Source organism: Telopea speciosissima, chromosome 5 (assembly GCF_018873765.1).
Source record: "Telopea speciosissima isolate NSW1024214 ecotype Mountain lineage chromosome 5, Tspe_v1, whole genome shotgun sequence".
Lineage (NCBI taxonomy): Eukaryota > Viridiplantae > Streptophyta > Magnoliopsida > Proteales > Proteaceae > Telopea > Telopea speciosissima.
In genome coordinates, this window is record NC_057920.1 from 55,603,625 (window position 1) to 55,629,021 (window position 25,397).

General features: G+C 38.4%; 1 protein-coding gene across 1 annotated transcript; it reads left to right on the forward strand.

The window, feature by feature from the left end:
• The first annotated feature begins 375 nt into the window (after window positions 1-375).
• Window positions 376-15,544, forward strand: LOC122663098 (protein MEI2-like 6). The gene is made up of 5 exons (XM_043858802.1): window positions 376-477; window positions 13,741-14,435; window positions 14,862-14,981; window positions 15,114-15,255; window positions 15,377-15,544. Exons 1-5 carry the CDS (start codon window positions 376-378, stop codon window positions 15,542-15,544), a joined length of 1,227 nt encoding a protein of 408 aa, XP_043714737.1.
• The last annotated feature ends 9,853 nt before the right edge of the window (window positions 15,545-25,397 follow it).

Here is a 25,397-nt window from a genome sequence, read left to right on the forward strand (position 1 = left end):
TTAGGGAAGAACACCAAGTTATCTTCAGGCTCCTCATGAATTGTATCCTTGATAGCAATTTCAAGCTTTTCAACTTTCTCCCTCATCATGCGCTCCCTTTTAGTCTCGGGATACTCCTGAGGTGCATTGATTATGGCATCTTCTTCCTCCATCATAATCCTGGTGGGTACCCTAGGCACTGTCAGGACTACTCTGCGAGTCATAGGCTGAGCATGCTCCGGCTCCTTGAAAGTAGGTATTGTGCCTCCTTGGGACATGTCTTGTACTGTTTGCAAGATTTGCACCATAAGTTGCTTCATCTCTGCCACCTCAGCCTGTAATTGGTCCATTTGTCGACCCAACCGTACTTTGGGTGGATCATTGCCTAACGAATCCATGGTGATTCTGTCCGGGAAAAGCTTGACTGAACTCTACCTCACGATGTTGAGTGGAGAAGGGGAAGTTTTGAACACTCTGGATTGGATCGGACCAATTCGGGTTAGCCTATTGTCATAACGGGCTCACGCGGGTAACTGGAAGTCTTTTGATGTGAATTGTGCTTTACATAAGTCAGAGAGAATTTTTTTATTTTTTATTTTTATGGGAAAGTCAGAGAGAATTATTTCAGGTCACAAGGAATTTTCTTGAGTAAAAATTTTTTTTTATCTTAAACATTTTTTTTTGTATTTTATTTTGATCATTTTATTTTTGTATTTGGCTCAAGTAATCGAAGTTGTCATTGGAGCTTCCGACATTGTAGAAGTTCTCTAAGACCATACTTTAAATGCCATCGTCGCCCAAACATTTCTTAAAAAAATAATAATAAACAAACAAAGAAGAAAGCTGAGTTTCAGGTTCCTGATGATTATATCTTGAATCAATACGAGGTGCCCCATTTTTTAGGGACATGTAGGAATCCATCATACGGGAGTGGGCTCCCATCTTTCTTAGAGGGACCATCGCGGGACTATGGAATTCCTTACTTTGGGCAGCGTCTCGTATTGAGGCCAGATTAATCATTAAGTGACTTTAAACTCGGTCTTTCTTATAGCTAACAAGGGTTAGTTTGTGTCGCACCCTAATCATATATGGTATATTTTCCTACATTATGCATGTAAGGGGTAAGCTTGATAGGACAGAAAAAGGTCACCCTTGACAGAACCGATATACCTATCGCTCGTGGTTACGAATTGAGGGTACGTGGTTCTTTTAATATACCTGGAGAGTAGGTCACTCAATCTCAGAGTAATCATGCTAGTGCCTTTTTTGAATGGCTAAAGCATCCCACAGCTCACTACTGAATACCCTCGCTGGTGATTTTAAACTCGTACAGTAAATATCAAAGGTTGTAGCTTCGCTGCGAATTACCCATGACTACTCATGGGGTCCAACAACTAACTATGGGGATAAGAATGTTCCCATACAGTGCGTGTGTGCACAAAAGTGGTATAGGAAGCAGCAATCATCCGATCTCAGAATACTTAGTATGACGTACCTCACCTCCCCGGGGGTAGAGGTACGACAGGGAGTACCCTCGTCGTTTGATTTCACTTCGAGCACTATACATGATGCAGTTAATACAAACAAAAGGGTTAGCCAAACATGTTATCATACAAACAATGCATAAGGGAGAATATTCTTGCATTTAGCGAGAGCATCTAGTGTTGAAAGCTTGAAATGTCCCCAGTGGAGTCGCCACTATAAGTACCGTGGTCCTCGGGACAAGGGTTCCTCAGCCTTTTGGGGACAAGGCTTGGCTTCGATGAATAACGGTGTATCGTTTTGATAAATCATCATAGGGATTGGGATCATGCTTTATAAAGAAATGGAGTCGCCACCTAGGGTTAGGGCCTAGGACCCAATGGGTGTAGCCCTTTCCGGGGTTAGCGAAAAGGGCTACATGATTCCATATGGTCTGGTCAGAGATTCAGGGTAAGTAGTCAGGTTACGAGGGTGGGAAGGTGTTAGGCACTCACCTCGCCCGGATAAACTGATTTTTCTACTAGATGCTGGTTTTCGAATATTCTCCCTTAATAATATATCATATACTAACATGTAAGGCTAAGTTATGATGCACTAATCATGACAAAGAAAGAAAATTCATTTACTATGTACACTAAAACGAGTTACTTTAATTGTCTACATTATGCCAAAAATAATAAGAAGGAAAGGTACAAATACCTATCAAGAAATACACAAAATAAACGAAAGCGCACCGAGTGCGAAATATGTGATGTCCCATGGCTCAGGTGGAGACGGACGATCGGCTTGTCTCTCTCTTGTCGGACAGAGTAAGGACTATATGAGATGGGTTTCGCTACTCAAACTTCGGGCAGAGTAATGGCTATATAAGGGATTCTTATTATCTGTATGCAGACAGAGTAATGACTGCAAAAGGGATTTTTATGTTATCCGTATACTGACGGGATAACCAATTCAAATAGTAGAATCGCTCTAAATTCGGATGGGTAATCGAAGGATATCTACCCCACCGAAACGACTTTACTCACTCACACACTCACGGTAGAGAGAGGGAGGAAAAGGAGCAGAAGGGATAGAAATCGCTTGTAGAGGGTCCCCTGGCCCGAAAAACCTTGAGAAATGAGGGAGGGGAACCCTCCTATTTATAGGGACAGGGGACCCTCACCCTTGGCCGGATAAGCCCTCCACAGCACCGTGGGGGACTTTTCCACGGTGCTGTGGGTGACATCAGCAGGCTGATGTCACACCCCTGCATAGCGCCGTAGAAATCAAGTACACGTCCCCACAGTGCTGTGGGGGCGCAGTACCACCGCCGTGGTGGGGGAGGGTGAGCAGTACCTCCTTCAACGTTTAGTAAAAGGGTCTGATAAGCCATTTTAGGGATGTTTAGGGTGATTTGGTTCAAATGTAGGGAGAAGAGTCCTTCTTGAGAGAGATACCGATGTCTGTCCGTGTCCTGTTGTAATCATTGCCGGGGGATGACAAAATTCAGTGTCTACAATTTGATCGAAATGCCAAAATTTTTACAGCTGATGGAACGCATTAAATCAAACCCTTTAACCTATCCCATACTAGGTTGGCCCAATCCAGTGCCCATACACTAGATTGGGCCCCATTAGGCACATAACAGTTTAATACAATTCTTATATGAAAATCTAGGAACAAAATACGATAATGTATTCACTATGCACCAGGCACGTAACAAACAATTAAAATAATATCATTTGGACTATGATTTTATCAAAAGGAAGTCTCTCATAATAATATAATACAATATAATAGCTGAATACTTAATCTCCTCTATTATATCTAAAGATTATCATAAAACACATCAATGTATCAATGACATATCATCTCATCAAACATAGAAAGTAATGTATCATTTGTTATAAAACCATGAAAATCCCACAAAATAGAAACATAAGGGAATAGTTTTGATATCAATATGAAACTGATATAAACCTCCCTAATGGTGCAACTTGATGCTCCTAATTTAAAGATCACTTAAGTTGAGGTTTGATTCAAAGAGATGTTCTGTTGTGATTGTTGTGTTTAAGAATTTATAAGCAAAGAAATTAAATAGAATAAAAAAATAGAAAATAGAGAGCTAAGATTTAAGGTAACACCATCCCAACACACAAACCGAACAAGAACTTTTATATGCAGAAAAGCAACTATTGACTCTATATACTATGTGAAACAAGTGAGAGACATAATTGATTTTACTTCAGTGATTAGTTCGACAATTGTAACAAAGTCATCAAAGTCCAAGAGACGAAGGAAGGGAGGGTTTGCACTTTGCACCGACAAAACTGTAGGGATGAAGGGAGACTTGGAGGACATGTTTTACATTTTTACTCTAGTGAAGGGTTTTGGTACTTGGGTTTTGAGAAAATGGTTGGCCGAAATGTTTTGAATGGTAAAAAACACAGATTTTACTTATTTAATACGAGATAATATAAAGTACGCATATTTTTCACTCTTTAGAAATATGTGGAAAATATGTTTTTTATCTAAAAATATGAGAACACATATAATTTTCATATTAAACATAAATTTATTGACTATGGTCTCAACAACACAGGAGCAGCTACAACTACATGTTTGCAACTCAATACCATACACAGTAAATTCAAAGGCCTTTGCTTCCACCTATTACCCTCTCCATCTGTTTATCTACAACTACCATGGGGGAAGGCAACAGAAGCGAGTAAGAAGCTTGAATTAGTCGACATTGAAAGATCATACATCCATGCTATGAATACAAGAATCATGGATTGGAATAGCCATTTAAAGTGTAACTGCTTGTAGGAGAATGCAAACTTCTTCTTTCTTCTTGGATTTGGCAACTTCTTCTTCATTGTTGTGGATTGGGTTGGAATTGCAAAATCTCTGAATGAGAAATGATGAAGGCAAACGAAAGGGAGAGGGGAAAGGGAGTGTTGGAAATAATTATTCAAATTACACATGATATCACATGTAAATAAAAGGGATATAGTAATTATCTGAACATAGACAAACCAATGTTGATGTCGGCAAATTCAAAGACCAAATATTGTGTCATGAACCTGAAATTGCATGGAGAAACTTAAGGAATCAATGGGGTCGTGCCAACGGACACTTTCCTTAACACTATAAACGCTCTCTATGGTGCAAGTCGGGTTCTTGCAAATCAGTCCCATAGGCCCCTCCAGTAGTCATTGTATTCGTTTATTGGGCCACATCGGAACACTTTAAAACTCTGCTCAATTTGACAAAACAAAATCAAAATGTAAAAAAAAAAAAAAAAAAAAAAAGAAGAGAAAAATGAATTGGGGATTATCTCCAAATTGTTAGAAAAATTGGCAAAATCTCCTCTCTTTACATAGGAGAAGAAGAGGTACCGCCAAGGGATATCTCCAAAAGACATGCCTAGAAATTATGTCTTTTCCTAAAAGACTTGTTTGTTGATCATTCAAACAAGTCTTCTAATAATCACACCTATTGATTATTTAAGTGTCTATTAGAGAATAACAAATTTTTATAAAATAAAATAACATTTTAAATTTTTTATTTAAAAACAAATAAAAATTCCAACAAGCAGAGATTAGCGTATAGAGAAAGAGAGAGAGACATTAAAAGCGATGAAAATTTCGTTTAAGCAAAAATCGTGAAATCAAACTGTTCTAAGAAGAAAAAAACTTTAAAAATAGTAAAACAATGGTATAAAATCCGGTAAAATCAGAGAAGATAGATAAAGATGTTGAAACATGGTGAAAAGTGTTTTTTCAAAATCCATCCAGCAAAACAATATGACTCTGCACAACATCGTTGCCCTATGGAGGGTAGTAGTGAGTCGTGCTCAGTAGAAAAGGATAATAAATCCCAGAATAATCAAAAAAATATGAAATTAGAACCAAAAGAAAGAAGACTCACCTTCCTACAACTTTTGTAAAGGACAAAAAATTATATAACTGTCCTAGACTTAGCTTAGAGGGGCTTCAAGTCGGAACTGACACAACAACACAACTTATGCTTCAAAATTCGTCAAACTTGTATCAAAATCATATAAGAATCTTATGAATTGTGTTGGAATTGTATCAGAATCCCCCAAAACGTGTAAGGGGTGACCTATTTATAGTGCAAAGGGTCCCAAAACCATGTAAAGTAGGGGTTCTCAAATTCCATTAAAGGGAGATCTTCTTACCATAAGAAGAAGGCTTGATCTTGCTTGGGATCAAAGAATAATTACTTTAATCCATCCAAGGAAGGTTTCTAGAATCTTTTGAAGGTCTTTTGAGTCCTGAAAGGTGTCTAAGATGGTGCTAAGATCGAAGGATGCGAACCAAATAGAATCTCGCATTGAGATTCACCAAATCCCTCTATTTTTGCCAAAACGGCACAGAGTGGAGTCAAACTGGCAACACTTTGGAGAAATGACACCAGCTGAAGTGCTTCGGGTGTCATTTTGATGGCACCAGGTGCTGTTTTGGACAGAATGTATCTGGTCCATATGCAACACCAAGGGAATTATGTAGCCAATTCCAAACCTATTCCAACTAGGGTTTGGGTCTATGAGGTCAGTTTGAGTCTACCTAAGTGTGTCAAAAATGTTGAACATTATTTTGAAAAGGAAAAATTATGTGTACACCCCCTGTACTTTGCCTAAAGTAATAATAAATCCAAAGTTTAAAAAAAACGCACTTATACACCCCTCTATTTTTCAAAAAAATACAAAATTGACAGTCTGTTAGCAAGTAAACGTTAAGTGATGACGTGGGCTTTAAACTAGACATAAAATGATTGTACCTCCTTTCCTTCTCCCGTAATATTCTAAAAACCCTATATTGCGCCTGGTACCCTCCCCTCTTCTACCGTATTCCACTCCCAACAACTCTATGAACCAAGATTTCAATCTAATTAGCTTCTCCAACGCCAACTTTGTTGGATGTCATATTGATTGCAAGAGTACAAGTGGAACTTATCATTTCCGTGGATCATGTCTTGTTTCTTAGTTTAGTAAGAAGTAAAATTCTATTACACTATTTACTACCGAAGCTGAATACATGGTTGCCGGTAGGTGTTGTGCCCAAGTCCTTTGGATAAGACAAACACTCATAGACTATGGGATAAAATTTGATTGCTCTCCAATTTATTATGACAACACTAGTGTAATTAATCTAGGGAAAAATCCTATTCTACACTCTAGAGCAAAGCACATTGACATTAGGCATCACTTTCTTAGAGATACCACACAAAGAGGTGAAACTGTCCTTAAATATATTGAAATAGATAAACAATTGGTGGACATATTCACAAAGTCATTGAGTGATGAAAGGTTATGCACCTTTAGAAGAGAGTTAGGCATTTGCAATCCATTTGAGTAGCATTTAGAGATTACAAAACATCTCAAATATAAGCTCCAATTTCCCAAATCTTGCTCAGACTCAAAAATAGCAATTTTTAGTTTGATGGCCAACCAGAGAGTTGTATTGGTCAACCGACACGAAAAGATTTTCTTTTAAAAAGGGAAACCATGAATCAATTTTAATTGTTTTTTATTTTATTTTTCGTGCCTTTTCAACTTCAAAAGTCACAACCTTTGATATTTCACACAAATCCTTGCCAAAACCGTACGAAATCTATACATTCATTCCAAAATTACTCTTTTATATCTCTCAAACTCTCCATCTCTTCAACTCTCTAGTTTCCTAAAATTCTAACTGCTCTAATGGCACCCAGAGGAGAATCATCAAAGAAAAGAAAGAAAGACACTGCTCACAAAGGATCTGGAAGTTATAATACCGATCTTTTTGTTTCGAAGGAAGCTTCCATATTCTGGCAAACGTACAAAAAGAAGAAAAACGAGCAAGAGAGAACGAAAAACTTCAACTCCTTATCCCAGTATCAATTAGACATCTACTTTGATCTTTTTGAATGTCATGAAATTACTGTGTTTGAGAGAAAATGCTGCCCCAGGATGCTGCAATACTTCTATTGCAACCTTAAAATTGAAGGAATGGGAAATGACCTTATCTTAACTTCCATGGTCAAAGGAGTGCCCATATCCCTTACTTTGACACAATTGGGAGACATACTGAACATCTCATCCGGAGGAGATCCCATATTTCTCTCTCTAAAGGCTGCTCACAAAAATTTCATGAATGAGCAACTTTTTTTTTTAACCCGAAAATTCTCTAGGACCCAGGCTGGTCCTTAGGATTTTATTAAATTCCAAAACAATCAATAGAAAGAAAACAAGGGGGGACATTCCTGCCTTACCCCTACCCGTGTAACAAAGAAGAGGCACTCACTCGAAAAACAATTACATCCCCTACAAAACCCTAGCAAGTACGACTATCTCAACATAGGAATACCTGCAGCGTCTTCACGTACAATACGCCTAAGGTCCCGAGACAAATTAGAATCCAAATTAAAAAGGGAATTATCTGTCAATTCACAAGCGTAATTTGCTAACCAATCTGCTGCCTTGTTTCCTTCTCTGAAAGTAAAGGTTATACTCGGGCTAAGAGCAATGGCTAAATCCAAGATCTCCTGAAACCAATACTAGGCTTTCCAAGTTTTGCATCTTCTTTTTGAAATACAATGAATCACTATGGAAGAGTCTAAGTTCACGTGCAATATCAACAAGCCCATATCCGTACAAAGTTTGAGCCCATCTCTCATTGCTCTAAATTCCGCAATGGAGTTGGTGCATTCCCCATAAAAAATAGCAAATGCCGCCAACACCCGACCCTCCTGATCTCTTATGATGCCCCCTCCTCCTCCTAATCCAGGATTCCCTCTGCACACTCCATCCACATTCAGCTTCAGTGCACTAAATGGAGGACACCAATACACAGGGATAGGCGATTTATATACAATTTGAGTGATTAGAGTACCAAAAATCTGCATAATGAGCACCTTCTTCACCATCGGATGTTTTAAAAGAGACAAATAGGGCAACTCCTTAACCCAATCTTTGATAGCTTCAATAATGGAATTAGCAGTTCACGCCTTCTCACCATGCCTCCTGTTGTTTCTCTCCTTCTAGAGTTCCCAAATGATAAGTGAAGGAATAAAACTTGTAATCAGCCCACAGAGAGATCTACCATTAGCAAGATTGTGCCAAAATATGAGTCTATTTTTGATACCCTGTGCCCAAATCACTTCCACATCAAAGATCGAAGAGAAAAAACCCCTAACTTTTGTAGTCGTGGTGCCCTCCCCTAAGCAATGGGATGTTGTTTCTCCTTTAGGGGTACCACAACATTGGCATCTGACGCAAGGGGAATGCCAACACCTTTCAAAGAATCCTCTATAGGAATACCGCCACACAAAACCTACCAGGAAAAGAATCTGATTTTCGAAGGGATAGATTGGTTCCAAAACCATTGCAAAGGGTTTAGTTACTCCGGTGCTTCTTATTTCGCTCCACAGAGACTTTGCAGACAATTTCCCATCTTTCACGGGAGTCTAGATTAAAGTATCTACTTTTGTAGACAAGCCAAAGTTGTTGCCAATGATGCTTTCACGCACTTCATTGGAATCAATTTGCATAAGAATCTCCTGATTCCAACTTCCATTGACATTCAACACGTCCAAAACTTTTAAGCTAAGATCCAGGCAGTGAGCTCCATCAACCTGATCCATAAGAGGACCCCAACCGACCAATTATCAAGCCAGAAATTGATCTCCCCTTCTCCAATCAACCACCTAGATCAAGAATTTTTTATGCCTTAAAACTCTTCCCCAAGATATTGAATCAATCCTTCTCAATTCTGCCTGGGCGATATGCTTGATTTTGAAAATTTTCGCTTTGAAAAAGGAACACCACAAAGAATTCTTAGTTAAAATTCTCCAAAGGACGTTAAACCTAAAAGCATTTCTAATTTCCTCCAGACGCTGAATGCCAAGACCCCCTTCCGCGAGGCCGGGTAATTTTATTCCATGCCACCCAATGAAGACGTCTTCCCCAATCCATTTGCCCTCATAAAAAGTCTGAGGAAATGCTATTGAATATTTTGATCACCGTGGCGGGCAAGTCCATGAATGAGCAACTTGTCTATGACAAGATTATGCCTAAGTTCATTGGCATTACTAACAATGTCACTATGACAAAACTTTATAACATTCCCAGAATTCTATGTTTCATTGTCCGATACAATATCCTTCCCCGAGGTGGACATCGGTATGCAGTCTCTCCATTTCAAGAATTTCTTATTTGGTGCCTTGTCACTAGAACTCGGGTTAATCTCCCTTTCATCCTTTTGCATACTAGGGAAATGTGCGCTACCAGAAACTATAGGGGAAATCTCCCTTATAAAAGGATGATTTGTAAAATACTTCGTCACTTTGATGTCAGCTTGGAAGGAGAAGAACTAGACCAGCCACCTATTGATATTAATGTATCAACTCTACAGAGAATGGGCATGCCATCTCAAGGCCCCATTAATCCAAATCAAGATGATCTGATACTTCCTCATGATGTAAGCACTAATGATAATGATGTTGATACATCCTATGCTCCTCCTTCTGATGATTACTAAACTAAGACATAGTTTCTCAAATACCATCAGGAGATTACTGATCACTTGCTACGCCATACTTCTCGCTTTGATATTTTAGAGCAAAACATGAGAGACATGATGAAGGAAATTCATATTCTCCCCCAATCTTCTCGTACTCCTTCCAACAACACTCCTCCTGCACCTCAGTAGTCTTCAACATTTTTTGAAACTAATGGACTCCTTGTATAATCTTACTGTTACATTTCAGTATCTCTGGATAGTTTAACTTCAAAATTTTTTGACTCATGAATGGAAGTCAAATAGTAAATTAATTATGAATGGTGCTCTCGGATGATTTTAATTTTCGGTGATATGTGCTCTACTTCCCCATTTATGCTCGATAATGCTCATTGACAAGTGAAGCATAATTTCAGGGGGAGCCTCTTAAACATTATACTCACTTCATCATATATAGTTTGTTTATCATTTGTCAACTTATTTCATTGCTCTATTTTCCACATTATTTTATCCGAAGCATAGGCCAGGGGAAGCCCTTTTGCTTTTGTCTTCATTTTTGTTGATGACAAAAGGGGGAGAACTAAGTATGATTCTACATAAACCATGAAAATATGCCTCATAATTCTCATGACTATGAATGATATGTGTTCTTATGATTATGAATGATGTGGTTAAGAAATGTGATGCGAAAATATGGATATTTTATCTTTATATAATGATTTCTCAAGGTTATTAAATTCAATTATCTTGATGAAAATCATATGTTTGTCATCATCAAAAAGGGGGAGATTGTTGGAAAATGTCATTCTCTATAAAATAGTTTTGATGATAACAAACACATGAAAAGTATTGACTACATGTTTTAAGTAAATGATTATAGAACTAGTCTAGTCCAAACTTTGGAAACCATTGAAGATCAAGAAGGACTTAAAGAGTCATGATCATGAAAGCACATATGAAGGTTGAAGAACATTAATGAAAGAACACAAGTCAAGTAAATAAGAAGAAGATCCTAAAGGCTCATATAAAGAACACAAATGCAAAGAATATTGAAGATCTCATGGACCAAGTCAAGTGAAGAAGATCAAGGCACTAAGTTTAGGATAGTACACATCATGCATAATGTAATTATTACATCTCATTCATATGCATATCCTAAAAGCTCATATAAAGAACAAGAATGCAAAGAATATTGAAGATCTCATGGACCAAGTCAAGAGAAGAAGATCAAGGCACTAAGTTTAGGATAGTACACATCATGCATAATGTAATCATTACATCTCATTCATATGCATATCATTGCCCTAAATTGACCCTAGGTGGTGCCAAATATCCCATTAATTTGTCCCAAAACAATGGACATGGACTAATGAACAAATGCTCAAAAGTCAGTCAAGAGAAAACAAAGTAAATGACTTGAAGGTCGTTGTCTCCAGTCGATCGAAAAAACTGGTGACATGAAACCGACAGTCACAAATTGTTTTTCGGTTGATACCGACAAGATGTCGGTCGACCGATGACTCACCGGTCGCAGTTTCGGACAACCGATGATCAACTGTCAAATCCCAATGACTCTTTTTGTCTCCAACGGTCATATCGATCGGTTGACTGTTAGGCCAATTGGTCGATCGAAAAATAGAAAAATATAGTCGCTAGACTATTCACTTCACCTATTTTTGGGCCATTTGGTGATGTTATAAAAGACAACTCTTCACACAATAACTCCAACCAACTACCCTCCAAACTTGAACTTTAGCTTTATTATGAAGAATAAAATCATCAAAAGTGAAGTTATTATCCTCGAAGCAAAGAGAATATTATTATTGTCCTCTTCAACAAGGACTAAGGTGTTCAAGTCTCATCTCTCATCAAAAGTACTATATCAAGAGAGCATTGAGGAGTTACTTCAAAGTGCATTCATTATCCTTTATATCATTGAGATAAAGTGACATTCCTTGTTAGGTAACAATTTATTTCTCAAATTATAATTATTTATGGGATAATTTACACATACCACCCTTGAGGTATGTCAAAAGTATAATAATACCCTCCAGTTTTGGAAAATTATGCGTACCCCTTGAGGTTCACAAATGTTAACACATGCACCCATTCTGTTAGTTTATGATTAACAGTGTTAAAATCAAGGGATAAAGTTACAAAAATGCCTCTTCAAGAAAAAAAAACCTGCAACTCATATTCCCTAAATCGTTTAGATATTTTTCTTGTGCCAGTATCAAGAACCCTTACACAACCACAGGCTATCTACCCAAACCACACAAACTCAAAGGATTTTACACCAAGCCACACATGCTATTTTTTTAGAACTTACAACGGTTTCTTTTTTCAAGCCGGATTATTGTAATATTTTTAGTACACTTATAATCAACAGCAAGATGATCTTATAAACCACTTTACACATTTAAGCATAGCTTTAGTTCTTTTTAAGATGATCTTTTGCTTCGACTCAAAAAACACATCTTCAACACGATGACATAAGCAGTGAAGCTCAAATCTAGCAACTTAAAATGATCTCTTTTTCTCTTGCATACTTGTTGATTTGATCTTCTTGTTAATTGATTAGGACATCCAATGGTTCCACCTTTTTATAGGCAAAATGAACTAGCTATTAGAGTCAAGTTAAGCTTCTCATTTGAATCTTAAATTTTACTCTCATTTCCAAGAGAAACTAGTTGTTAGAGAATCACTAAAACATCAAAACTATTAGTAGCATTAAGCTCATTTTGGTTTCTAATATTCAACTTAGATTACCAAGAGAAACTAACTGTTGGAGCTCCACACATTAGTGAAAGAACCTTCCATTAGATGTAGCTTTCAGCTCTTTGATTATTCAAGTACATGGAAGACTATCATCTTCTTTGCAGAAGTTTGTCTTCACAAATTCTTCTTCCAATCAACAAACTTTGTTCTTCATCAACTGCACCTCTTTAGCAATACCTTAGGCATCATCTATCTCTTAGCACATTAAACACATATATTAATATTTTTGAAACACACACCACACAATGATTTTCATATCCAAAACATACAATAGAAAACTGAAACATTCTGATTCCAATATTTTGAGCCATCCGTCTCAACTTCTCATTCCTAACCTCCTTCTTAGAGAGATAATGGAATAGATTAACAAGAGATCCCTCGAGTTTATTAATTACAAACACATCAAAATTTGAGACCACCAATCTCAACTCTCAACTTCTCACTCCGAGCCTTCTTACAGAGACAATGGAATGGATTAACAAGATACACCAGTGTTTTTTAATTGCAAACACATCACACTTTGTTATCTGATCCTATACAAGGATTGTGATCTTTTACAATGCGCTGCCCGTAGTATCCTAAGCGGTGTACAAAACTACAAATAAGATGTGATGCAATGATCGTCTTACCTTCACTCAGGTAAGGCATTCGGGCAAGGCATCTTGTTTGTGTGTCGCTCTAGCCGCTGCGGGCAACGTGCCGTAAAAGATCTGGATACTCTTATACAATTATGTGAAATATACTGTAGCACATCTCTATCTCGAACTGAGGATCGGATATCCCCTGCAATGATGTGACATTCTGGCATGTACAGATCTAAAGTGTTGAATTCTATTTTAAAACCCCAACCTTTGATTTTATGCAATAATGTGACGTGTACTGATCCGACGGTAGATTTCTCTGTCTTGGTTCGTTTCATGAAGGAGAAACTTCTCAGAGGCTCTTAACCTCAATCCCTTTTGCATTGTGTTTTTTATGTTTTTCTTTTTCACAGTTGTGGTCTCCGTCTCCTCCTCGTCCTCTTCATTCTCGTCTTTCACTTCTTGGTGCCATTTTGGAGCTAACTATGTGCAATAGCAAGGCTCAACCTCTAAATCCTCTTGCTTCACCCTTTTACCCTTCATTCCTTCCCAACCCACAACTACAACTTCCACTACTTCCTCCCATTCCACCGCCATTCCTAGGAACATCAACATCACACCGACTCCTTCACCCTCCTGGCCACTGTTTCTCATCAACAAACTACCAATATTACTTCCCAGTTAACACTGATCCTCTTCCTCCTCCTCCTCCTCTTTTACCTGCTCCAACTTATGTCTATAGCAGCACCACCGCCACCCCGTCCGACGTCGTCGCCGGCAACGTCTCCATTACTAAAAATACAACAAAGGCGGTGGAGAAGGTTGAGGGTGGTAGTTTGGAGGTGATAAGCGCTAAGAAAGAAATAGTTAATAGGTACAAAAGTAGGGTTTTTCCAGCTGATTATAAGGTTTTGCGCAAAGGGTTTCATAGTGGCGGCCGGAAATATAGGCGGGCATCGATTCCTAAGGTTGTTCATGGAGGCAACCCAGTTCCCCTACCTCTTCAAACCAAAGGCTCTTCTCCTCCTCCTCGTTTTCTTGGGCTTGATCAAAAAAAAATTCGTGATTCGACCTCGGTTATGGTTAGACATATTCCAAGCAAACTCAGGTACTCTCTCTCTCTCTCTCTCTCTCTCTCTCTCTCTTGGCTACTTCATTATAGGGTTTGTTCTTTGTAAGTTTCCTGCAACTGGAATTCACTCATTGAAGTTTAAGCCTTTGAGGTCTCCTTCCCTACTAATGCATCTCTTCTCTCTCTCTCTCTCTCTCTCTCTCTCTCCTACTTCATTATATGAGTTCTTGTAAGTTTCCTGCCTACTGGAATTCACTCATTAAAGTTTGAGCCTTTGAGGCCCCCTTCTCTCTCTCTCTCATTATATGGTTTTTTCTTGTAAATTTCCTGCAACTATCTTTCACTTATTAGAGTTTCAGCCTTTGAGCCCCCCCCCCCCTCTTATTTGTTAGAATCTTGTGTTCATGATACATGCATCTTATAAGCTCTAAAGCTCGCTCTCTCTTTCTCTCTCTCTCACAGTAGGGAGATGTTGATAAACTTGTTGGATAAGCACTGTGAGGAAGAGAACACCAAGATCGGGATGGGATCAAGCTCAGCTGTATCTGCATATGATTTTGTGTATCTTCCCATTGATTTCAGGCACTTACTATAACTCTTACAACTTCTAATCTTTCTTTCTTTTTAAGCCTTTCTTTGAAGTTGTTATGTAAAGAGAACAAGTCTCTGTAATTGCTTTTTTTCTGTTTTTCTTTTCTAATTCCTTCATTTCAGAACTGGAGTCAACAAAGGTTACGCATTTGTGAACTTCACAAGTAAGACAGCAGTTGAACGATTCAAAACTTCATTTCATGGATACAAATGGCTTCTTTTTGCTACAAAAAAGATCTGTCAAATTGATGATGCTAGGATACAAGTAGGTCCTCTCTCTCTCTCCTCTCTCTCTCTCTCTCTCTCTCTCTCTCTCTCTCTGTGATTTTGAATTAATAATAGCCTTTTTTTTTTGTTCCTATTGGGTTTTGTTCTTGTTCGATCAGGGAAGAGAAAGCTTGGTAGCCCATTTTCAGAGAACCAAGTTTCCATGTGTTACAGATGAGTACTTGCCTGTTCAGTTCTCACCACCTCGTAATGGCTTTTCTCAATGCCCATCTCCTTCCATCGTTGGTTCTTTTCTTGAAATACGAACAGACGTTTCTTGCTTTTAATGCAATGAAATGGAATCTTTTGCTTGGAAATAGCCTCTCTTGAGTCTGGAAGGATATTTAGATTAGGGTTTTCTTTTCTTTTCTTTTTTTATTTTCTGTTGTAATCTGTTAAAATTTGGACTAATGATGGAGGCAAAGTGTGGCAAACCTGTGTTTTAAATCCGTCCCCAAGTGCGTTTTCATTGGTCAAGAGACAATGATGCACAGGGGAAGGAAGTGTAAACATGGGAAGTTTGTAATCTTAATCTTTTATTGTTAGTAGTTAAAGAAGTGTGTTAATGACTTAATGACTTAATTAATCTTTTATTGTACTCTTATAGTGTTGTACTGTATAACAGAAATCCTCTTTGTTTTTTTTAATGGTAGGTTTGGTATGAGATAATGAGAATAAGTTTGACTTCTTAGTCAACATTTTCCTAATTGGGTTCTCTCTTCATACATGATTGATAGTACTATAGTATGGTTATAACTGATTCTGTGAAGATTGCCTTAAAACAGGATTGGGTTTTCTTATTTTCTTTCTGGGTTAGGCCAACACAGAAATGCCAACCTAAGTTGCACAATTAGTCCTATATGGACAATTGTTCTTGACACTTGGACCTCGTCCTTGAGTTGGCAAGGAGGTGGCAAAGATTTCAAACTAAGTTTTTTGTTGGATTTACCTTCCAGAAGCCGACTTGGACATGCATCAAGTGATCCACCAGTGACACAAATAGGTCCATGGTGGAGGTGGATGGTTATGTGCCTCGTAGGGTTTTGTATTGAGGAGGCCAAGAATATCTGAGTTCACAAACTCGGTTCTTAGTTTTCTCTTCTGTTCGAGTATGTGGGATTCATGTGAATGATATTGATCTATGCCCGGTTGCTGGTGTGGTATATAGATCCTCGTACAACAAGTATGTTATGTGCCTAATGGGGTCCACTCTAGTATATGGATGCTAATTTGAGTTAGATTAGTATGGGATATATTAAAGGGTTTGATTTAGCGTGTTTTATCAGTTTTAGAGTTTTTGGTGTATCAATCAAGTATTTAACATTTGATATTAGAATTAGGCACATCATGGGTTCGAGTCACAGAAAGGGTTACCTAGAGTAGAATGAAAGCCGTCAAAAAAAGGTTTTTTGTTTTTATGTGAAAATCTTGGAGTAGAGTGGAGCCACTTGGAAATGACTATCGACTGTTTGAGTGTGAGTCGTCGAGAACGATGGTTGTTGAAACGTGGTGGTTGGTTATGTTTTTAATAGGACCCATTCTAGGATATGGATGTTAGATTGGATCAATCTAGTATGGGATAGGTTAAAGGGTTTGAATTAATGCGATCTATCAACTATGGAGTTGACTTCCTTAACATCTGATGGGGGGAATCGAACCAGTGATCTCTCCTCTCTCCTTTGGGCTTAGGCCATGCAACATCCTACTGCTTTGGTAGCCACCACCATGCCAAGAGGCACTTCCCTCTAATTGATTTATTCACAATTTTAGGGGGAGGGGGAGTTGGAGAGTCGAACTAGAGATCACCCTTGGGCCGGGCGTAGGCCATGCAGATGCAGTGCCCATGCCAAGAGGCACTTCCCTGTAATTGATTTATTCACAATTTTATGCTGTATTGTTTTGAAGGAGCTGGCCCAGTGGTCTGTTCTACCATAGAATTAATGTTAGATGGTCGGACCGGATATCTGCCACATGGGTGAGTAGTTAGGGCTCAATCTTATAAATGAGTAGGTCTCATGATACTCCTAATGACTTGTTAAATTTGAACTCAATCTGATGCCTAGGTGATCATTTAAAGTGTGGGGGAACCCTCATGTATAATCTGTATAATGCATCTCATTTTATTGATATATTCACAATTTGAAGGTTCATTATATTTTGAAAAAATGACTAAAAGTACAAGAGAAAGATGTCAATTCTATGTTTTCTGTTTTAAATCAAGTTGTGATCAACCTAGGGCATGCACTAATTCAATTGTTGGATTTACCACATCATCGTGTGTGGCACATATGGTGGTAATGCATGAATTGTTATCCTCTCTTGTCTGCTGCCCGGACAAGACAGTGTTGTTCTCTCACATGGGGGTGCGAAATGATGACTTAACCCCCTACCAGAACACACTGTTTGGGCGAAGTTAAGTCGTCATTTTATGCCCTCATGTGAGGGGACGGCACGGTCCTGTCTAGGCAGCGGACAGGAGAGGAAAAAAATTAGGTAATGCATGGTATCTTTCATAGGTTGGTTAACACAATTGTTTTTCTAATTTTTCTAATTTTATTTTCATATCAAAATATTATCGAAAGGGGATAGGACTTGTGCATGGGAGATTCCCTCATCGAGCCTATCTTATAGGGGACCTAGGGTCTTTGGTCATTTTGGATGGGCATGTATGTACATTCAATTGTACTCAATATAGTCCGTGCATGAAAACTATTGCCATATCAAAATATAGATAATTTTAATTAGGTCTTGCTTGGTGTAACCATATTTACATCGATCTTTGCATCAAGAAAACTTTGTCCTTGAGAAAATCTCTCTTCGAAAGCTGTAAGAGATATTTGGGTAACAAAAATATTATCCTTATCAATGGGTTTTGTCTCTTGTGAGCCACATAGGATGGTGATGAATTATTGTCACCAACCTTTGTTACACGGAGATTTATCCATTTTAATTTTATAGGCAAGAGATCTCTATTTGGTTGCATGGTCTCTACACAAGTGTCCGGGCCAAGGAAAATTATCACCTCTAGTTTGCTGACCGGCCCAGTTCCTCAGTTCCTCTAATAGGGGGATGGTGGATCCCATCCGGGCAGGGTGTTTGGGCATGGGTAGAGAGGTCATTTCAGCCCCCCTTTGTTAGAGGAACTGGGGAACTGGGCCGGTCAGCAAACTGGAGGTGATAAAGATCCCCGGGCCAATGGGTGAGCACGTTTTGATATCTATCCAAGGGGCAAAGGCTTCATCTCACGGTGCACTGTGAGAGGACTTAGAAAACACCTCCAAGTAGAGAACTTTTTCCCTAATTTTATGTACACTTTTCATTGGACTTCCTTCTCTCCACTCTATTGGACGAAGTCCTCCGTTTCTACGTTCACATCAAATAGCACAAAGTCATTTATCTCTTCACCCATTATAGTTGGAGGGAAACTCGGACGTTTTTTTTTTGTTTTTTGATAATAAAAAACCAAATAGATTAGCTAAATCTTCAAAATTACATTTATGGACATGTTTTTATTCAGGTTTGCATATACCCAAACATTTATGGAGAAATTTTTCATTCTCCTACATTTTATCTCCATCCACCACTATGATTTCATTACGGAAGTTCAAAATATTCTTTGGGAGAGGGATGGGTATACTAACGGTATACCGTAAGCTAGCACCCTATGTGTCTATCTCCCTCTTCTCCCCTTTGAAATGACTTCTTTATCCCTCAAAGGGAGGAAGAGAGAGATGGACACATGGTGCTAGCTTACGGTATATCGCTAGCATACCTATCATTTTTCCATATTCCTTTTACTATTCCAAAAATCTTATCAAAGCTTTAGAATCCATGAGTGACGAGTTTTTCTCTTCAATGTGGAAACAAAAAAAAAAAAAAAACCTTTTTAATATTTTATGGTACTGTATTTTTATTATGTTCGAATTTTATAATTATTTTCCATATTTTAATTATAGTTTTTCTAACATATGAAATCCCATTGGACATTGCAACCAAAAAACAATTCCCATGGGACAAGATTTTGCCTTGAAATTGAATGGGATTTTTTTTTCTTTCAAAACCATCACGGTACACTGCATAATAGATCCTCTATAGAAGAGGACTCCTACAAAACCTAGTGATGATAAATCAAGGCTCATTTAGCAATATTATTGTCATCAATGTTTTGTGCTCTATAAACATGAAAAGAAACAAGATGCAAAACTACCCTGGAGTTGGGCTCACGTTCACATACGTGAGCGTACGAGAATGGCTCCCAGTTGTTCAGATGAAATCCATCCATGTGGGTCCCATAAAGTCGATTCCATCTGAACAATTGGAAGCCGTTCTCGTACGCTCACGTACATGAACGTGAGCTGGACTCATTTCCCTACAGTTATTTATATGTTCATGATAATGTTAAGAATTTCCTATGAGGGTAGGGTGTCATCCACCAAACAATGAATTTACTTTTTCTTTTGGTAAAACCAAACAATGAATCAATGTTGGGTAAAAATGACAGGGAAAAAGAATATGCATGGTCGTGTACGTGCAACTTGCGTCTAGATACAACCCCTTAAAATGATCATCTTGTCCCTTATAAAATGAAAAATTCTCCTAGTCAATGCCCTTATTGGCTCCTCATTGGCCACTGTGCTGATGCAGGGGCCACATGATTGAACGATATTGTTCCTTCTCAAAATGATATTTAAGGAACTGCGACAAAATAGTTCCTCTTAGGGGTGCAAGTTTGGCCCTGTTGGACCGAACTCGCCCTGGCCCGCCTTGAGCCCGAATAGGGCCTAGGCTGAGATACCTGGCCTAGAGGGCGGGTCAGGGTTGGAGATTTCTAGCCCTTAGTTAAGGTCGGGTTAGGGCAGGGTTGAGGCCTCGGGCTGAGCCCAACCCAACCCTGTTTTAAGTTATACTATAAAATACATATTGATATACTATATATGTTATATACTTTAAATGTCACTCATATTTTGTTATATAATATGTTATATATGAAGATAATAAGTGATACTATATTTTATGCAAAATTGATAATGTTCTTCCCGATCCAGCCCATCTCAATCTAGTCCATGCATATCTCCCTTCCCCACTCCATGATCAAGGCCAATCAGGGTCAGCCCGGCCCAACCCTAAGGGTGGGTCAGGGTCAGATTTTCCAAGCCTCGAGTCAGGGTCGAGGTCAGGCTTGCGCCCAGCTAAGGGGACTCAGGGTTGGACTGGGGTTTTAAAGAGCCCGACCCAACCCGACCTTGTTGCAACCCTAGTAATTCTTCTCATCTAGTGGAACACAACCAAGCCCTAGAACTTTTGGACTAAAAGAGAAAACAACGTCCGAAACACTAGATGGAGAGGTGTTGCTTGGTAGCAGTATAATATTCAATCCAATTCGGTTGGATTTCATGTGTTAATAAAAATAGATCAAGAAGACCGCACACCGTCCTCGCAGACATGGTTTGAGGTATCGGTATTGTAACCCCCGTATCGGACGATATGTAACAATTTTACAAGTTATCAATTTCGATACTATACCGATACTGTATCAGTATTGATACTATATCGGTGGCACTGTATAGGGGTAAAATGGTTAAAACTCATTTTAAAGGAGACTCATGGGCCAATTTGTCCAGCCGATTCGTACCAATACTGATTCTATATTGTATCGGTTTCCAATTGACCAATATCCGTTCTGATACCGTGTACTAAGACTATTTTGTTTTTTTTCCACTTTAATGCACTAAAACCATGCTCACCGATACTGTATCGGTAGCACGGTACGAATAAGGGGTAAAATGATCAAAAAACTCATTTTTTAAAAAGGAAATTTAGGGGTAATTTTGTCCGATACAGCCATTCTAGGACAATACCGTATCAATATCATATCAGTTTTGTGAGTTGCCGATACCCGTTCTGATACCATGCACTAGAACCATGTGCTTGCGTATTCAGAAATGCAACACTAATAATATGTAGGTCTGAAGTTCTCTATGCTGCACATTTGCCTGCGTCCAGACACATGGGTCTGCCATTCAGGGGGCAGGGTGGTCATTTTGTCCACCCCCATGTGCCTGGCCATAGGCTACGTCCCCGGCACAGAGAACATTTGGCCTAATATATATTATAAAAATTGAATATAACCATCAAATCTATCAAATCAATGTCAAAATTGCGTATAAGTTTGATCATTAAATCAAGATGGCTTACCAGACTTGTAATTATGATTAAAAAAAAAACAGAAACACCGTTCCTTCTCTCGAACGCCGACCATGCCCAATGTCAAAATCAAGACAAAATAGAATTGAACCGTTTAAACTGAAATCGTGAAACCGTTTAATAAATAGTTCGGTTATAATTTTAAATTAAGATCATTTAATTAAATGGTTTAAATTGAACCAGACTGTTTAACTAAATAAACCGTTTAATACTTTAAATTGTACATAAATGTGCCAAAATCAAATAAAAATCGTTAGTTAAAATCGAACCAAATCATTTAAAATCGAAACCGTGAAACCGTTTAATAAATGATTCAGTTATAGTTTTAAAATTGAGACCGTTTAATTAAACAGTTTAAACCGAATCACACCGTTTAACACCCTTACTGTATACTCAATTTTTTTCATCCGTACAAGAAAGGAAATATAAGAAAATAAGAAGTATTTTGGCAAAGAAATTCTCTCCCGCCCGTGTGTGAGTGCAGCGCGCATCAAACAGCTGGTGCTGTCTTTGGGGGCACATGGCAAACATCTCCAGCCATCCAATGCACACTGCACTCACTAGCACACTGGAGAGGATCTAGACTCAGTATTTTGGGTTTCACTTGGTGTAATCACTTTTCGAAACGATGATGTCATTAACACGTATAAATTAGTGGTCATTGTATTGTACGTTATATAAATAACTGGTCATATATAGTTTCGTGTACTTGTCTTAAATTTTGGCTTTTTAGGGGCAAGTCCATCATTTTAACCAGCTTGACATTTAATTTCGCTATAAATTAGGTATTGGGTGTTTTTTTTCCTCTATGTTAAACCTAGTTTAGCTTTTTATATATTTCACAAGGTTGACCTTAGGATTGAACATAGAGTTAAGGTTTCTAACTTAGGGTAAAAGGCATTAACTAGATTAATTAGGATTCATAATACGTAATCACCTAACCTAGGATTAGTAATTACGTAAGACATTACTTCCAATTAGTTCAATTAGGTTCTTAAACCTTAACTAATATAAGCTAAACCTTTCAAATTAAAGTAATTAGGTGCATAATACATATTAACAACAAGTATAACAAGTGTATGGTCTAGGAAGATCAGCTTCAATCAGGCCTTCTAGAGGTGCTGAACACCTTCCCCAAATGTAACTTGACATTTACATAGTAATCTGAGGCATACCTACCGTTGAGTTTGAAGTTAATTTAGTGTTCCTCCCACAAATGAAGGTCCTAGACCCTAATCTAGGTTGTAACTCCCTTTTTTCCTGGTCCAACCTCTTGTGACGTGAGAGGGTACTACCAGAGGATACCGTAGCGGTCTCGCACATCCCCTCGGCTGCAGTCCAGATCCTCCTCTTTGGATCCATTGTACCTACGAGGAACATAAAGCAAAATTGCTCTTACAGAGCTTACATCCAAATAAAATTAAAGAATACATATTGAAACCTACTATGGGGAAACCAGAACATTACACACACACACACACACACATACATATACTTAAGGCGAATTCATAGACATGATGCGAAATTGCTCCACAATCAACTGGCTTTGGGGTTGTTAAGTCATCATGGCTGGAACAGATTTGAGCTTCAATTGTGTTAAACCTTTCTGAAGATTCACGCACATAAGCTTGGAATTCTTCTCTAGTGAGAAGATTGTTGGAGTGACCTTGCTCAGAAGCTTGCTTCCTAGGAGGAGATTTGTGTGGAGCATCCCTCATAGGATCATCCTCATCCGCATCGCTTTGGGGTACATCTCTAATGCCCATTCTCTTCAAAGTGGGGAAATTATATCTTCAGTGTCGATTTTGATTGCTTTTCTAGGGTGTGTTTGGTTCAGTAATTCTATTGGTGCATGTATCGATTATGGACATAATTCCATAGAGTGACTTTCTGTGAAATCGTATTTCTAATAGATTAACTGTTTGGTTACCCTGATTCTGTGAACTAAATCTTCCTGAAAAATTGTTTGGTTACCCTAAGTCTGTCAGTTGGATTCATCTTGAATCACTCTATATAATTGTTTGGTTGTCATGTATTTGTCAGTTGGCCAATCTATATTTTCAAGTTTGATTTGATTGTTATGCTCAAAGATCATTGAATGTTTGCATTAGATTTCAACTGCATTGTAAATGTTCGAAGATCACTAAATGCCTACATCAGATCACAAAAAATAGTTTAAAAAAAATTCATGAAACCCTAAGAATTAAAACATAGAAATCTGGATAAAATTAAACCTAAACAAAGGGCGAGAGCAAGGGAGAGATATATGCAAGAGATGTAGCGAGAGCGAGGGAGAGAGAGAGAGAGAGAGAGAGAGAGAGGTTTCTATACCTCAACTGAATTGAAGGAACAACAAGGCGGACAACCTCGACCTCCAACTTGACCCCGATGATTTTGATTCTATTTTGTTTCAACCTATTTAAATTAGGGTTAAAAAAAAGGTGGTTGTATTTAGAAAACATGTAAATAGGTTAATTCTGATTAGATTCATTTTGGTTAAAAACCATCGATTCGTTGGAATCAAGTGTGTCTATAATGGCTCACCTCAATGTCAAACTACACATATTTAATAAATTAGAAGGGGAAAGTTTTCATACATGGTCGTGTAAACCGTGTATGTGAGAGGGTGGGAGTTTCAATGCATTAATTAATGGGTGGAGATTTATGACTTTTCCAATTCTTTGTGAGAGACCCTCTCACATACACGGTTTACACAGCCGTGTATGAAAACTTTTTCCAAATTTGAATTGTGATTCTATGGAAACTATCTCCGTAGAAAGCGAACCAAACACGACATTAGGCTTCCCTCTTATCTATAAGGCATGTATTGGCCATGTGCATCCAATACACGCCATAATTTAGAAGGAAATTCAAATCAAAACACATACATGCTTATTTGAACAAAAAGAAGATTTAAAAAATAAACCAGTATGCAAAGCAGTGAAAGTGAGTGAAAGAAAGAATCCCTTCACCCATCTTCGCCAAGTGATCTCTTTCCAAAAAACGTAAATAAAATAATAATAATATTTTATTTTTTTATACATGCTGCCCTAACAAGGGCAGCCCATAGGAAAAAAAACAAAAAGACCATCAGGCTGCCTTCGTAGCAGTAGGCGCAGGCGGGGTGTGGCATGAAGGCAGCAGCAGGTGCGTGGCGCATGCAGCTGTCCGGTGTGTATGCCCGCGGCCAAAACCAGCAGCCTCCTTGCCCTTACATCCCAAAACCATCGTCCATGATTGATCCCCTCAAGCCAAAAGTGTTTATTTTTTTAGTCAAAATTATAGAGCATTACATAAAATAGTGGAGAAAAAGAAAAAATCGGCGTGGTGGCAGGACCGCTTGGGGATTGGCTGCCGGTGTAGGTAGGGTCAAATCTACTGGGATTGAAGACTTTCCCATACAGTAGTGAGGCTTTGATTCCACTGTAAGGATCTCTAAAGATCTAGGGAAATGAAAAAGATCTATTCTAACGATGGGAGAAGTCATTCATATGAAAGAATTGCAAGAAAAATCATTTGCTACCTTGAGTTTCGCAAGTGCAAAACTTTCAATCGAATATAACCCTTTCACAATGGTTCCACGCACTGCGCACAATTTTACGTTCCCACTCGATCAAGCAAGATCCTCCATGCACTAGTGTCCTAAAGCTCTAGACAATCTCCAAGAGCAAACACCAAGAGAGAGGGAGGACGCATTCAAAGGGAGGGAATATGCTCCACGATTTCAAGAGTATGTGTATTTGAGTCAAGTTCTCTTCTTGTTTTGGTTGTGCAATATATTGAATATATTATGCAACCCTGACCCACACTCCCAAATTAATGAGACACATGGATTACGAATATTGAGTTTCCAATTAAGACTCAATCTCCAAGCTCCCAAATCTTTCCAAGCAAGGAAAGATCCTCAATGCTAGAAGAATCAAATATTAATGAGTC